The sequence below is a fragment of the Engystomops pustulosus genome, chromosome 8, assembly GCF_040894005.1.
Source record: "Engystomops pustulosus chromosome 8, aEngPut4.maternal, whole genome shotgun sequence".
NCBI lineage: Eukaryota > Metazoa > Chordata > Amphibia > Anura > Leptodactylidae > Engystomops > Engystomops pustulosus.
Genome location: NC_092418.1, coordinates 91,959,146 through 91,974,499, shown reverse-complemented (window position 1 = coordinate 91,974,499; position 15,354 = coordinate 91,959,146). Strand labels below are relative to the sequence as shown.

At 41.7% G+C, this 15,354-nt stretch overlaps 1 protein-coding gene across 1 annotated transcript in view; it reads left to right on the top strand.

The window, feature by feature from the left end:
* MYO3B (myosin IIIB) overlaps positions 1-15,354 on the top strand; it is a 250,467-nt gene that overhangs the window by 132,683 nt on the left and 102,430 nt on the right. Inside the window, exons 18-22 of the mRNA XM_072121763.1 lie at positions 502-712; positions 949-1,096; positions 1,617-1,770; positions 3,529-3,617; positions 3,867-3,996. Of these exons, the coding sequence (XP_071977864.1) occupies positions 502-712; positions 949-1,096; positions 1,617-1,770; positions 3,529-3,617; positions 3,867-3,996 (732 nt within the window). The remainder of the gene's footprint in view (positions 1-501; positions 713-948; positions 1,097-1,616; positions 1,771-3,528; positions 3,618-3,866; positions 3,997-15,354) is intronic.

Below are 15,354 nucleotides of genomic sequence, written 5' to 3'. Positions count from 1 at the left end.
GCCATACTTCTGGAAACAGAGCCCCAGACCACACTTTGTTTCCAGAAATCCTGGAGAATCCCAGAATCCCTAACAAAGGATTCCTCCTGGCATCTGCCTTCAATGGAGATTCTAGCTGCCCTGATGCACATTGCAATTTTGGCAACCAAACCTGCAGGTGGTAACTATAACGTGTGTGGTTTTCTCTATGGTTGACCACTTCTAAGGTAAAATTCTCCTCTAAATCGATTTTCAGCTCATACGTATACAGCTAGGTTCACATCTGGTTCACAAATGATAAATGCCAAACGCCAACCGGGCCTAAACGATCGCATTGCCTATAATCGGCTACTTTGACTTTTCGATGGGTGTTTTTTTGCTAGACACATAGGTCCGGTGTTCTGTGCCTTTTGATAGAATCTGCGATGACTGTTATTTTGTATGACTTCATGGTTTTAGTTTTTTGCTTAGTTATTATAATGTAGTGTTGGTTCTTCTTCCTTTGCTGTATTGCTGCATTAGCTGCTGCCCTCCTTAGCATTGGTGCTGAAGAGTTGCAGGAGGCCCTTACTTCTCACTGTGTAGTAACCAGAGGGGAGACCATTATCCGCACCAACACTGTGGATAAAGCAGCTGATGTCCGAGATGCCATGTCCAAAGCTTTGTATGGAAGACTTTTCAGCTGGATTGTGAACCGGATCAACACCCTTCTCCAGCCGGACAAAAATATATGGCAAGTAACTCAGGTCTATTGGGATCTCAATACCTTAAAAGTTTATGTATCAGGACACTTTTCCAGTTTTGTTAATTACTTTCAATCATGAAAGTCTAATTATGATTAAGTAAAAATGCCATAATTCTATAGAATTTTGCAAATCTTAGACAGGTTGAAGTTCTTATCCTAAGCCTAAGATTACCATTAAATTAAGGTATCCGTAATAATGGGCCTTTCCTTTTGTTTCTCCCCAGCAATGCTGAGAGTGGTATGAACGTGGGCATCCTGGATATTTTTGGATTTGAAAACTTCAAACGAAATTCTTTTGAACAGCTTTGCATTAACATTGCCAATGAGCAGATCCAGTTTTATTTTAATCAGCATATATTTGCTTTGGAGCAGGTAAGTTGGAGATCTTAGTCATTCATAAAGGACCTCAATGCAAAATCTAGATCAGGTCAAAGCGTTGCATGGAAAGAGATTCTGTTAGGGTCCCTAATGCTCCTAGGTCTGGGTGTCCCTTTAAGATGTTTTTGCATATTGGTTACAAGGAATTGTTTCTGTTCTTGAATTAAAATGTAAGAATAAACCAGAAGCTGGAGGGAATGCACATAGGTCTGTGACCCCCAGCAATTCCAGACTAGCTCACCCAGACCTACCCTGTTTCTTTTTTGGGGTGCACCAGCCCCCCTTAAAGAATTCATTATAATGCAAATAATATTTCTGTTTAATGCTTACAAAAAACCTGCAAAATTAGTTTTATTTGTGTGTATATATATATATATATATATATATATATATACACATATGGACAGTGTCCCTACATACAGAAACCCTAGGATACTAACTTGCTGCACTGTAAAGGAAGATGTTTATTTAAAAATGTAAATTTTTTAAGTGAATTCATAAATTCTTTTGACAGATGGAATATCAGAGTGAAGGAATAGACGCTGCGCTTGTGAATTATGAGGACAACCGCCCGCTATTAGATACCTTTCTTCAGAAACCCATGGGACTATTGTCTCTGTTAGATGAAGAAAGCAGATTCCCACAAGCAACAGACCAGACATTAGTTGGTAAGAACATTTTTTTTTGTTTTATATAGTGTTTTAGACTATGGCCACAAGGTTCTACACTGAAAAAAAAAACCCTTATCATGCTCAGTAGTGATGAGTGGACCCTTTTAGGTCCGATTTTGCTGAGTTTAATGGAACGTTGAACGAAAATTGTGTCCTGGAACCCAAACGGGAACACCCAACGTTAACCCTGTAAATGACAATGGCGCATGCTCACTGCCATTTTCAATAGGATCGCTGCTCCCTTATAACATCACGCTTTGCCGGCAGCATTTAAAGGGTTCATAGCTATGACAATTGTCACTGGGGGTGGTGAGCCATAACAGAGAACCCAAACGTCAGTCTGAAGTGTGGGTTCGGGTCGACTTTACCATAACAGTCAGTATCTTGTATGATAGAAGAATTATCTTCAGATTCTTTCTCCACTTACTTGGCTTTTATAATTTTCCATCCTTGAGAGTCTTAGGCTACATTCACACGGACGTATGAAAACGTCCGTATCCGTACCGTTTTTTTACGGGTTACATACGGCCACATTCATTTCAATGAACAATACGTCTAAGGCTACATTCACACGATGTATGCCCGCCGTACCGTAGTACGGCGGGCATACATCGGCGCCGCGGAGAGGAGCAGGGGATGAGCGCAGCTCACCCCCGCCCCTCTCCATAGGAAGATACAGCGCACGGTGCCGTATCACAGGAAAAGATAGGACATGTCCTATCTTTTCCCGTGCTACGGAGCGGTACGGTGCCGCACGTGTGCTGCACCGTACCGCTCCCGTACAGGGCTGTGAGCCCATAGAAGTGTATGGGGGACGTATATCGGCCGTATATACGCCCCCCACACATGTGTGTGAATGTAGCCTAACCATTTATATTGCTGTTTTTGACACTGGAGCGTACTGTACCGTATACTAGCCGTATAAAAATATAGAGCATGTCCTATTTTCTCCCGTATTTCAGTTCTGTATGCCCTAGAAGTCTATGGGGACGTATAAAATACGGGTCACATACGTGCTGTATACGGATGAAAAACGTCACGTATATACGGCCTGTAAATACGGGACTGGAGAAATCATACGCCCATGTGAATGTAGCCTTAGGCTGCATTCACACTACAGTATGGGGGACGTATATACGACCGACGTATATGTGGCCGATATACGTCCCCCATACACTTCTATGGGCTCGTGGCGCCCTACGGGAGCGGTACGGTGCCGCACACGTGCGGCACCGTACCGCTCCGTAGCCCGGGAAAAGATAGGACATGTCCTATCTTTTCCCGTATTACGGTGCCGCGGCCATACAACGCTATGGAGAGGGGCGGGGGTGAGCTGCACTCACCTCCTCTCCCTGCGCTGCCGTGTGCCCGCCGTGCTATGGTGCGGCGGGCTCACGGCAGTGGAAATGTAGCCTTACTCTGAAATATTTACTTATCTATTCTGTCTAGTGCTAATGATACAATACACAACTGATATAAAATAAGTAACCAACCATTGAAAACATGTAATAACACTGACCTCTCTGATATATGTGATCTGAAGGTGTGAGTCCAATGTGCCTCATGTTTGTATTTAAGCTACTGGAGAGCAATATATGGGTCGAAATGGGACCCTAAACCACGGTTTCACAAGGTTGGTTTAGGGTCCCAAAACAACCTGACAGATCCTTTTTAACTTGTAAGAAACTATTCACTTTGCAAGTGATATAAGCCCTTGCTATTATGCAATGATAATGTACAGTTCTGTCTTTACAGATAAATTTGAAGACAATCTTAGATGCAAATATTTTTGGAGGCCAAAACGTGTGGAGCTTTGTTTCGGCATTCAGCATTATGCTGGAAAGGTGAACATGTTATTTTCTATTATTTAATACCAATTTCTGGGATAAAGGACAACTAAAAAGATATGGACCCTTCTGTTTTAGATAGACTGCCCAGGACATAATTTGCTCTTTTTATTCCACTTGAGGCTTTCCCTATAACATTTCATGCACTGGTATTTTCCACCCAATAGCAAAGATAGTGTAATTGACCAGGACTGTGCCCCTTCTTGTTCAGTTTTTCTTAACCTATCGTGTGTAATTGATATGCAGGTCCTCTATGATGCATGCGGATTTCTAGAGAAGAACAGAGACACCCTTCCAGCTGACATTGTTGTCCTCTTGAGAACATCGGAAAATAAGCTTCTTCAGCAGCTGTTTTCAAGTCCATTGACCAAAACAGGTATGAATGACAATCGTTGAGGAGTTGCTATTAGCAGTTATAATCAGGGCTTGATCCTTGATCCCAAACAGAAAGGGATCCTTGTTCTCAACAGGAAGGGCTCCAGTTGTATGTGTCGCAGCTTTCCATGGGAAAAATGAAAATATGGAATATTCCAATGGCCAGGTCTGTATCTACTACTCATTACATCATGTATTTGTGTCACACTGTCCATCAGAGCACTGACATTCAAAGGATCAGTTCCCTGCGCAAGGACACTGTGAGGGCCTCATGCCCTCCTTCAGTGGCGTTACTAGTAGAGGAAGGGCCCCAAGCAGCCTCCTGAATGGGGGCCAACTTCCCCTTAAAGAAATATACATATTTGACATTAGTGGTTTATAATATAGGCGGTAGTACCACCCACCAAATTTTAGACTGAAAAGGACCATCACCCATGAAATCCTCATGCAGCTGTTCCTGCTCTTAGTACACATGAGCCATGAGCCACATGAGTCACAACGGGAAATCAGTATAATCGCATAGGGAATCAAATACAGCTTTTCACTAAGGCACAAAGATCCAGCGAGGAATGCAGAAACGGGACAGCTATTCATTAAATTAATGGGGCAGCCGCCAATCAGCTAAATGCAAGCCCTTTAAGAGACAGGAAGCCAGCATGCGCGTGCTGGGCCACCGAGACATCTTGGGAACGAGGACAGGTAAGGTTACATGCCAGGGGCGTACTAGGGAAGAGAGGGGTGCATGGGTGGACCTGGGTCACAGGAGTATCCGTGACATACGTCTCTTATTGATGTAGTATCACTGAGAAAATGGGGGTCTATAATACTCATACAGCGCAGGGCCCATGGCAGGCTTAATCCACCCCTGATATTTGTATACTCACACATGTGAGTTACAACCACGCACATTTATACACTTGTAAAAACACACGCATTTATGTAGCATCACTGAAAAACGGTCTCTGAAATTTAAGTTTTAAAAATTCCTCTTTAAAATATGTAAAGAATTAGTATTGGTCCACTGTGTTTAAGAGTTACATTATTTCTGAGGCAATGATGACCCACTCTGTCTCACGGCTGTGGTAATCAACTAGTATGATCTGCAGTAACAGTCTGGAGTGTCTCATACTTTTGTGTCAATTGTCTTTTAGGTGTAACATTCACTTTAATTCAAGAGAGCAGCTGAAATGTCCTTTTCAACTTGTAAACAACTGCCTCTGCGTAGGCAAAATGTACTTTTGTATGTACCTCTTACCTTTGTTTCAATCTGAAAACTAAATAAAAACAGTATTTAAAAAAAAACACATCTTGTCTACGGGCTAACCCTCCTAACTACTGGCTTCATAACATTAATTCTTATTCTAGTCACTGACCCCGATTTTGATCCAACACGTTAAAGCGATTGTCACCTAATCATGGGTCTTTTTTTTCACTCATTCATATAAGCTTTTAAATAAAGTCAGTCTGACTGGACCCGAAAGTGGGTGAGGAGAGGGGACTTCCCTTCTCAGTAATAGCCCAACTTTATGAGGGCTGCACGCCATTGGTAGTCCAGTAAGGCAGAAATTTGAGTAGGGAAACTCGCAGTAGTTTTGGCAAGCATTAGGCTCACTACCCTAAAGCTATCCAGCCCCGAAACAAGTTGTGTAAAATTATATTCTGCACTTGATTTAAATTAATGCCAGAATATAATTTAACTTGTTTCGTGGCTGGTTAGCTTTGGCTGGAAAGTTGTTTTGAAAGCTGCTCGCTACTATGTGTGTGAATTAATGAATAGTTATGAAAATTCTTAAATTTCAATCCCCTAATGATGTTTGCACAATAAAGATCATTTTTAACCCCTTACTTTACAATTTGACAGTTTTATTGCTGTTTAGCTCCTATCACCCATAGGCAGGTTAGTGTAAATTTAAGAGTGTGGGCAGGAACTCTCTTACCAGACACTTCATGATTCCTCTGTGCTGTGAGATGCTGTGTGCTGACAATCTGGTTAGTTTATCAGGGTCCAGGTTTATCTATGCTTTTATTTAGCACTGAACACTCTACTAGTATATGACAAATAGAAAGAGAGATGAGACGGATCAGAGATGAGAGATGATGAGATCTATGAGATGCATATAACACACAATAACATTCTCAGCTCTGCTCTCTTAGCCATAACATACACTGTCAGCCCTGCTATGCCTCCCTCCCTGTAGCTTGTAGAATAAGTCTCCTCACACTGTTGCTTGCCGGCAGGAAGTGTGTGTGAGCTTTTCATTGGAATGCAAGGGGAGGGGCCGATGCAGGGAGGAGCTCAGACAGCGTTAGACAAGAGAACAATCTGTCCTGCCCGACACTAGACTTCTGATTTACGATCGGATCCCGGGGCAACTAAAAATTGCATGCACCAGGACTGATAGAGACAGGTTGGAATTATATCTGTGAAATACTGTATTTTTGTTAAAAACAGTGAATTAGAGAAAGTGTTGTTTTGTTATCCTGAGTAAAAATATATACTCCTCTCCCATGTGTCAGCTTAAGTCATCGCTCAGGGTGGTACAGTGGGTCCACCACCCCTGATCCTGACAACGTATTCCAGATAAATTTCAATTTCAGTGCTAGTTTATTAAGCAAGAAAGAACAGAAAAATCTCTTTAATAAGAAATGGCCGGTGGCCTTTCATCACAAGTAAACAAAGATCAGTGGTTGGAGGCGGCCAAAGAGGTGTTTTCTGAAAAAGAAGTGGTGTACACAACTTAATCATCAATCGAAAAAGCTTTTAATTAGGTTTCCACTTTGTATAAAGATTATGTAAGGTCTTGGTGGGAGGTCCATAGTCTACAAAAATATTTCGAAGAAAAGATAATTCTACTTGGTTTGATATTTAGTGCAACACCGGCAACAAAACCAAAAGCGACAAATGATGAAAATTACAATATTGTACTTTATACCACCTATAAATATGTGACATCACTCTGGATGTCTCACTTTTTGGGGACTTCCCTTCCCAGTAAAAATTTAAGGAGGCCTAGCATAGCACTGTAACACTGCTGTATGATGGCCACACTCTACTATGTGTGTATGAATTATTTTTTAGCCAACAATTCTCATAGTCTAGCAGGGAAAGACAAAAGCGAACAGCAAATGTACTGCCCTAAGTTATATCATGACTTAGCTATTCTTAAAAAGAAGGTAATTAATTCACCCAATTACCTTACCGATCCAGTAAGGCAGAAATTTGTGTAAAGAATGGACTAGTAATTTGGGCAAGCATTAGACTCACTAGCCTAAAGCTATCCAGCCATGAAACAAGAAGAGTAAAATTAGGGTATATTTCGACTGACTTTACTTAAAGAGGACCTGTCACCCAAAATTTCGGCACTAGGAGCTGGTTACTAAAGTGCTTACTAGTGCTTAAACAAACGCTGCAGTGTTAGAAGCATAGCGTTACCGGAAACCTCCGGTAACGCTATCTAACATTGCGGCGGGGTACAATGTAATCATCGGACAGCTCGCAAAGCGGTCCGATGTATTAGTGAGGGGGCAGTCCGAGGCTCTGCCTCTTCCCCGGACCGCCCCGCTCGCTCCATAGGCCGGCAGTGACTGCTGCGTGTCATGGGGCAGTCACCGCCCCTAACCATGCCCCAACCCCTCCCCCTCATGAATACATGGGACCTCTTTGCGAGCGGTCCGATGATTACATTGTACCCCGCCACAGTGTTAGATAGCGTTACCGGAGGTTTCCGGTAACGCTATCCTTCTAACTCTGCAGTGTTTGTTCAAGCACTAGGAGCTGCTTACTTTAGTAAGCAGCTCCTAGTGCCGAAATTTTAGGTGACAGGTCCACTTTAAAAGCGTAATCCGTTTGAATGAGTGAAAAAGAAGACCCCTGATGAGGTGACACTGGCTGAAACGTGTTGGGTCAAAATCAGGGTCAGTGACTAGAATAAGCATTGATGTTATGAACCCAGTAGTTATGCGGGTGAATTGAGAGTTAGCCCGTAGACGAGATGTGTTTGAGATGCTCTCTTACATAAAAGTGAATTTTACTCCAAACAGACAATTGGCACAGAAGTATGAAAAACTCCAGACTGTTATTGCAGGTCATACTAGTTGTGAGACACAGAAAACTTAAACTTATGAGAAACTTATACACACAGTGCACCAATACTAATTCTTTATTTGTTGTTTGAGAAGAAAATTAAACCTGGAGTACAGTATGCACCAACATGTAACCCAGGCCCATTATGCTAAAACTTACACTGTACATCATATGTCTACTCTACAATCATATCTGCCTGCCCCATTGACTTTTCGCTGTAGATTATGAATGTGACTTGTGAGTTATGACAAACAATGTTGGATTTCTTGGGACTGTCATGTCATGGAGACCTAAGGTTATGGGACAATGTGCAATCTTTATGTTGTGTGACCCCCATCTCCGCCGTGTATCCAAGGACTAATGGAATCATTATCAATGTTGAGCTGAGAGAAACTCCAGGTCACAAAACCTGGGAATCGCTGGAGTGCACTGTAAGAAGACATGATGGCACCCAGCACTTCAATTCAGAAGATGCTATCGGATTATTACCGCTGTCTTTGTTGCATGTTTTTCACTCCAAGCAGGATGAGCTGATTCCCATATTGTTTGCTTCTTTGTTATTCACTTTAGTCATTTGGGTTATTTTATTTAAAGATTCCTTTTGTTCCTTTTTTTGTTTGAAAGATACTTAGATTGTTTGTCTTATTGTTGCAGTCGGAAGTATTTTAAATACAAAATAGGTGGTTCCCTACTTAAGAACACCCAACTTACAGACTACCCTTAGTTACAAACGGACCTCTGGATGTTGGTAATTTACTGTACTTTAGCCTTAGGCTACAATAATCAGCTGTAACAGTTATCACAGGTGTCAGTAATGAAGCTTTATTGTTATTCCTGGTTCTTATGACAACGCAACATTTTTAAAATCCAATTGTCACAGAAACAAAAATAATTTATATAAAATAAAATATACAGTTCCGACTTACATACAAATTCAACTTAAGAACAAACCTACAGAAAATATCTTGTGCATAACTCGGGGACTGCCTGTATATGACAATCAAGTAAAGCAGCAATTAAAATAGCTGCTGTGAGTTGTTTCCTGTAGGTGGCAATATTGTCCTCTTAGCGTGTAGTATGTGTATTGACCATGAATCTGTTCCATAAATCGCCCCTTTAAAAAAATTATATATCTTCATTATGTAACCAAACCTTTGATCTGGGCTGTTATAGATCATCTATATCCTCAACAGTACATATACTGTATATGGACAGTTTGTATGTATGTACTTCAATGCATCTTGCTAAATCACTGCTAAGGGGACAGAGCTACTGTCATTTATATCTGCGTGGCATCACACATTCAGTTTATGATGCAGTTTAGTGTCAAATCCAGGATGCGACTTTCATATCTAAAGTTTTATACTTTAACATAGATATTTCTCCTTCATTTTAGATTCTTTTTTGCTTTGAGTTTTAAAAAAATCACAAAAATTTTGAATGCGACTCAAGTGTTAAAAGTAAAAATTTTCAGTTTTTATCACTTTTTTAATTGCCTTGGATTTGTATACTGTATATATCCCACATACCTTATTCATCCCAAGTTCAAACCTTAGTCAGAAAGTGAGTTGCAGCATTAAGTAACAGATGTCCTGAAACCCAAAAATATATTGTTTTACATGCCAAATCCAATGTAAAATAGCTACACAACTCCAATTTTACATTTGTATAAATTGTAGATAAATGGGTAAAAGTTTTCCAGTTTTATATAATCTAATGTCTATTTGTATGATGTTTTAAGGGGTCATGTGTGAGCACTAAGCCACATTATTGTTTGCATGGTCCTGTTTACTTAGTAACTTCAGTGAGGGATATTGAAACTGGTTTGCCCATAAAGTCCATAAGATCACCTGGTTTTAGCTTGGAAATGGAAGAAAATATTACCACTTAAAAGTGGTAGTTTTAACCCACAAATACATGGCACCAGCTCTGGGTGAGCTGGTGCTGGAGCATATTTTCATTAATGCAAGAAACCCCCGATTGCTGTTTTATACCTTATATTACAACCCGTTTCAGCGCACCAGATTACGGCACGGCGCACCATGTGCGCAACCGTGCGTGCGGCTGATTCGGAAGTGGCAGAGAGCTGGTGACGTCACCGAGCTCTCGGGCACCTTTGCGCCTGCGCAACTTTGCACGGCCTGTTTCTTGCATTAATGAATGTATGCTCCGGCACCCTGAGCTGGTGCCATGTATTTGTGGGTTAGAAGTACCACTTTTAAGTGGAAGGTTTCCTTTAATTACGTGCTTTCATACCTTAGTATACTCAGTATATTGTACCGGAATGAAATCAATTCTCTTTCTACTGTCTTTGTTTGACTGCCAATATGATTTATGGAATTCAGCGTTTGCTACCATTTTTCCTTTTCTTTCTGAAATCTATTATTAGCTTCTGAAATTTCACAGTAGTAGAGCACACGGTTCACATGCTGTGCCATTCAAGGAAAATGACGGGTTTCTCGCCTGGGAAGATCCATAATGGATCAGGTGTAAATCACAGAGAATTGGCAATATAATTACGCTGAGTTCATGTTTCTGTACTGCCAGGGGCTTAGAGGGAGCAACACATGGACATTGCAGTGGCAAATATATAGTTATTTGTGCTACTCATCTAACCTGAAATGTATCCACCAATATCAATATTTGGCTGCAACATATATTGCCCCCTTTTTAGCAGTCCCACCCCAATCACACACATAATTCCCTCCATCTAGTGCCCCCACTTAAAATGACCCCCTTTTCTGTAGCCTCCCTCCCTATTCCTTCCTTGTCTTGGCCTCTCCACCTCGCTGTCTGTAGCTCTCCCTCCCACACACACCCTATGCTTCCCTTTTGTAGCCCGGATACCCACCTTATTGCCTTCTCTTTTGGTAGCTGCCACCCTTTACTGCAGCCCCCCTTCCCATCTAAAAATCACTTTCTTACCTTTCCCTGTTGCCCTGTAACAGTCCTTTCTTCCTCTTTGACACTGTAACGGATGGCTCTTAAACCAGGGGACGCAATGACATCATCATATTTCGCTGCGCACAGCAGTGTCAGAGACTCAATGATGGAGAGGGGAGCCTAAAGCTCTCTGCTCCACCATTGAAGTCATCTCTTTCTACTGTGATAGAGAGGCTCCAGCATTTTGCCATGCTGCTTGTGACATGGTTTCCAATTTTATATTTTTGTGTGAACACATCCTAAGCTACAGCACAAATTTAGCAATTAAACGAGGGAGGAAGAATCGCAGTAGCAGAGTAATAAACAAATGCAAAGAATCAATGTTCATCCCGCATGTCTTGCCCTTACATCAGACTGTATAATCGAATCACAAATCTTGGGAAACCGGATTTTCAAAGTGGTGTTGCTTTTGCGCTCGGAAATCTCCATCAGCTCCATAGAGATGACTGGAGCAGAACGGTCATGAGGGGCTTATGCTCCTCTCATCTAAGGGGGGCAACAAGGGTTCCGGCAGAGGTACCTTTGACCTCACCAGACCCCCCGTCATCGTGATCACTGAGACCCCCACCGATCAGCAAGTTAGGCCTTATCCTGTGTATAGGGCCTAACTTGTTCGGTAGGAAAACCACTTTAATGTAGAAGGAAGGTCACAAAACAATAAAGTGTCTAATTTGAAGTAAGTTGGAAAGTATAAGACAAAGGGGAGATTTCTTAGTGATTGTACATCAGTTTTCTGTCATCCAAGCCCTGAAATAATTATATTGCCTAGCGAACTATTCTTACCCAGCGCCTGCATACTCGCTATAGCCTGCGACTGTTCAAGCCCGAATAGTTCCACAGCACATCCGGCCGCCGGAGCCTTCTGATTTATCTGGCAACACCGAAGGGGTGGGACGTTCATGATACGCCAGCACCCCATAAATGTCCCCCAATGAATTTTGACATTGGAATGATGTCTGCTGATGATAATCTTCTTCTTCAAGTCTGATAATATTCAGGGGATCAGGCATTACTATTGAATCTCGATAGTTGTTCTTCATCAGAAAGCAGATGGATAGAATAACTATTCAGACTTGATAATTCTGGTTCATCGCCTGACGTTTATTTGATCTGAAGAAGACATCAGTTACAATGTCAAAACGCGTTGGGGCAGCCTTCAGACAATATCAAGTTAGACTAGATGTAACGGCCCTGCCAATGCAGCCATTACCAAATATTGTTTAGAAGACCACATTTATGAAATGGTTCAAAAAAGTTTTGAAATTTGTTGCATTTTCTCTCTTTGCCATGGAGAATTTTAGAGAGACCAAATTTATTAAATATCATTCGATTAACTTGCACAATCCCTCCAGAAATATGTATAAGCAATCTATATTCAGAGCCAATGTGCTCTGGTTTTACTAGATTTTAGTGATTGAACAACTCATTTTCCTGTAATTTTCATCACTTATAGTTATGTGATTCTACCTTTCCAGTTTTGCTTAGAATGACGATAGAAATCTGTAATCTATCAGCTCCAGCCATAAAAGAAAGTTTAGCAAATATTTTTTTCTGATTTGGTTTATTTCGCAGTGTGGTGAGAGAGAAGGCGCGATGTGCGGAGGGACATTGCCAGTTTGTTTTTGCCAACCACAAGTGATGATCTTGAAGAGCCATGGAACATTGCGTTTCATGCTCAGATTCCCCGCTTTTCGTATACTGTCGGCTATAAAACAACACCCCGCCGTCTGACCATCTGCAGCTATTTTATTGTGTGGGCATTTAACCAAGTGGAAGCATAAATATAAGACAAACTATCTTATTGTGCTTTCAAAAAGTTTAAGCTGTGCTGTGATTGGTTGTGGCAGATGTGCCAGTTTTACAAGTTTGTCCCTTTATTTTTTTACTACATAATTGTGATTATATATTACATTTTTAATGTGATCAACATTGCTGGAAAATAAGATAAACTGAATAGACACATCTTTGTATTCTACCTAATTATGGTGCACATGGTTGGTGATGGACCTTTTCCAATTTTGCCTTAAGGGTCCAGCTTCAAATTACACCTCTTTAGTTTGGGACTGGTACTTCTCAAGACCCATATCTTATTATTTGGCTTAAGATTATGATTTTTAATTGAAAAAAAATTATCCCAGATATATACACTCACCGGCCACTTTATTAGGTACACCTGTCCAACTGCTCGTTAACACTTAATTTCTAATCAGCCAATCACATGGCGGCAACTCAGTGCATTTAGGCATGTAGACATGGTCAAGACAATCTCCTGCAGTTCAAACCGAGCATCAGTATGGGGAAGAAAGGTGATTTGAGTGCCTTTGAACGTGGCATGGTTGTTGGTGCCAGAAGGGCTGGTCTGAGTATTTCAGAAACTGCTGATCTACTGGGATTTTCACGCACAACCATCTCTAGGGTTTACAGAGAATGGTCCGAAAAAGAAAAAACATCCAGTGAGCGGCAGTTCTGTGGGCGGAAATGCCTTGTTGATGCCAGAGGTCAGAGGAGAATGGGCAGACTGGTTCGAGCTGATAGAAAGGCAACAGTGACTCAAATTGCCACCCGTTACAACCAAGGTAGGCAGAAGAGCATCTCTGAATGCACAGTACGTCGAACTTTGAGGCAGATGGGCTACAGCAGCAGAAGACCACACCGGGTGCTACTCCTTTCAGCTAAGAACAGGAAACTGAGGCTACAATTTGCACAAGCTCATCGAAATTGGACAGTAGAAGATTGGAAAAACGTTGCCTGGTCTGATGAGTCTCGATTTCTGCTGCGACATTCGGATGGTAGGGTCAGAATTTGGCGTCAACAACATGAAAGCATGGATCCATCCTGCCTTGTATCAACGGTTCAGGCTGGTGGTGGTGGTGTCATGGTGTGGGGATTATTTTCTTGGCACTCTTTGGGCCCCTTGGTACCAATTGAGCATCGTTGCAACGCCACAGCCTACCTGAGTATTGTTGCTGACCATGTCCATCCCTTTATGACCACAATGTACCCAACATCTGATAGCTACTTTCAGCAGGATAATGCGCCATGTCATAAAGCTGGAATCATCTCAGACTGGTTTCTTGAACATGACAATGGGGTCACTGTACTCAAATGGCCTCCACAGTCACCAGATCTCAATCCAATAGAGCATCTTTGGGATGTGGTGGAACGGGAGATTCGCATCATGGATGTGCAGCCAACAAATCTACGGCAACTGTGTGATGCCATCATGTCAATATGGACCAAAATCTCTGAGGAATGCTTCCAGCACCTTGTTGAATCTATGCCACGAAGAATTGAGGCAGTTCTGAAGGCAAAAGGGGGTCCAACCCGTTACTAGCATAGTGTACCTAATAAAGTGGCCGGTGAGTGTATATGGATGCAATATAGGCCCATTGCATGATATTCTCTTGTGTTTCGAGAGGATGGGCAGGCTGTGACCTACTGATCTCCTGGAATCTCTCACTTATTACAGTGGTGGAACAGAATTGTTTTGCCTTCTCCACGTGCATCCCAGGCAGACGGCGTACATTTCCAGTGCTTTGTTCTCTCAGAACTCTAGAAAGCGCTTCTCTTGCACTTCTTCACTCAGCCGCTCATTGTCATCCACTAACTCCCTAGAAATGCGGAAAAGCATTAGCTGTTTTCAGTTGGGTATCAGCACAGTGAGCTGTAAAAATCGCTTCTTAGACAGAAAACCCACATATATATATTCAGGAATTCCGTCACACAGTATGCTCTCCTAAAGATCTTACAGATTCTCTCTTTAACTCTTTGTAGGAGTAAGCTCTGTATGAGTAAAGTCAGGAAGGTGCCATATTATTATTAAACTTTGGATACTTGGTAATAAGCTTAAAGGAAATCTACCACCAGGATGAAGGATTATAAACCAAGCACACTAACATGCAGGTGTGTGCCCACTCTGGCAGAATATGTTCTTCTTTTAGCTTCTTATGCCCTGGTTTAAAAAAAAAAAAAAGCCTTTTAAAATTATGCAAATGAGCCTAGGAGTTCCAAGCTCCATAGGTTTTAATAGAACTTGGAGCTCCTCAAGCTCATTTGCATAATTTACAAGCCTTTTTTTCTTAAAACCAAGGGCATAAAAAGCTTAAATAAAAGCAAATCCTTCCAGATGGGGCCTACACCAGTATGTCAGTGTGCTTGGTTTACAATCCTTCATCCTGGTGGTAGATTTTTTTTAAAAGGGTTTTCCTATGCATACAAGTTAGGCCTTATCCACAGGATAGGGCCTAACGTGCTGATCGGTGGGGGTGTCAGTGATGAGACACCCACAGATCACGAAAACGAAGGGTTTGATGGGGTCCCATGTACCTCCGT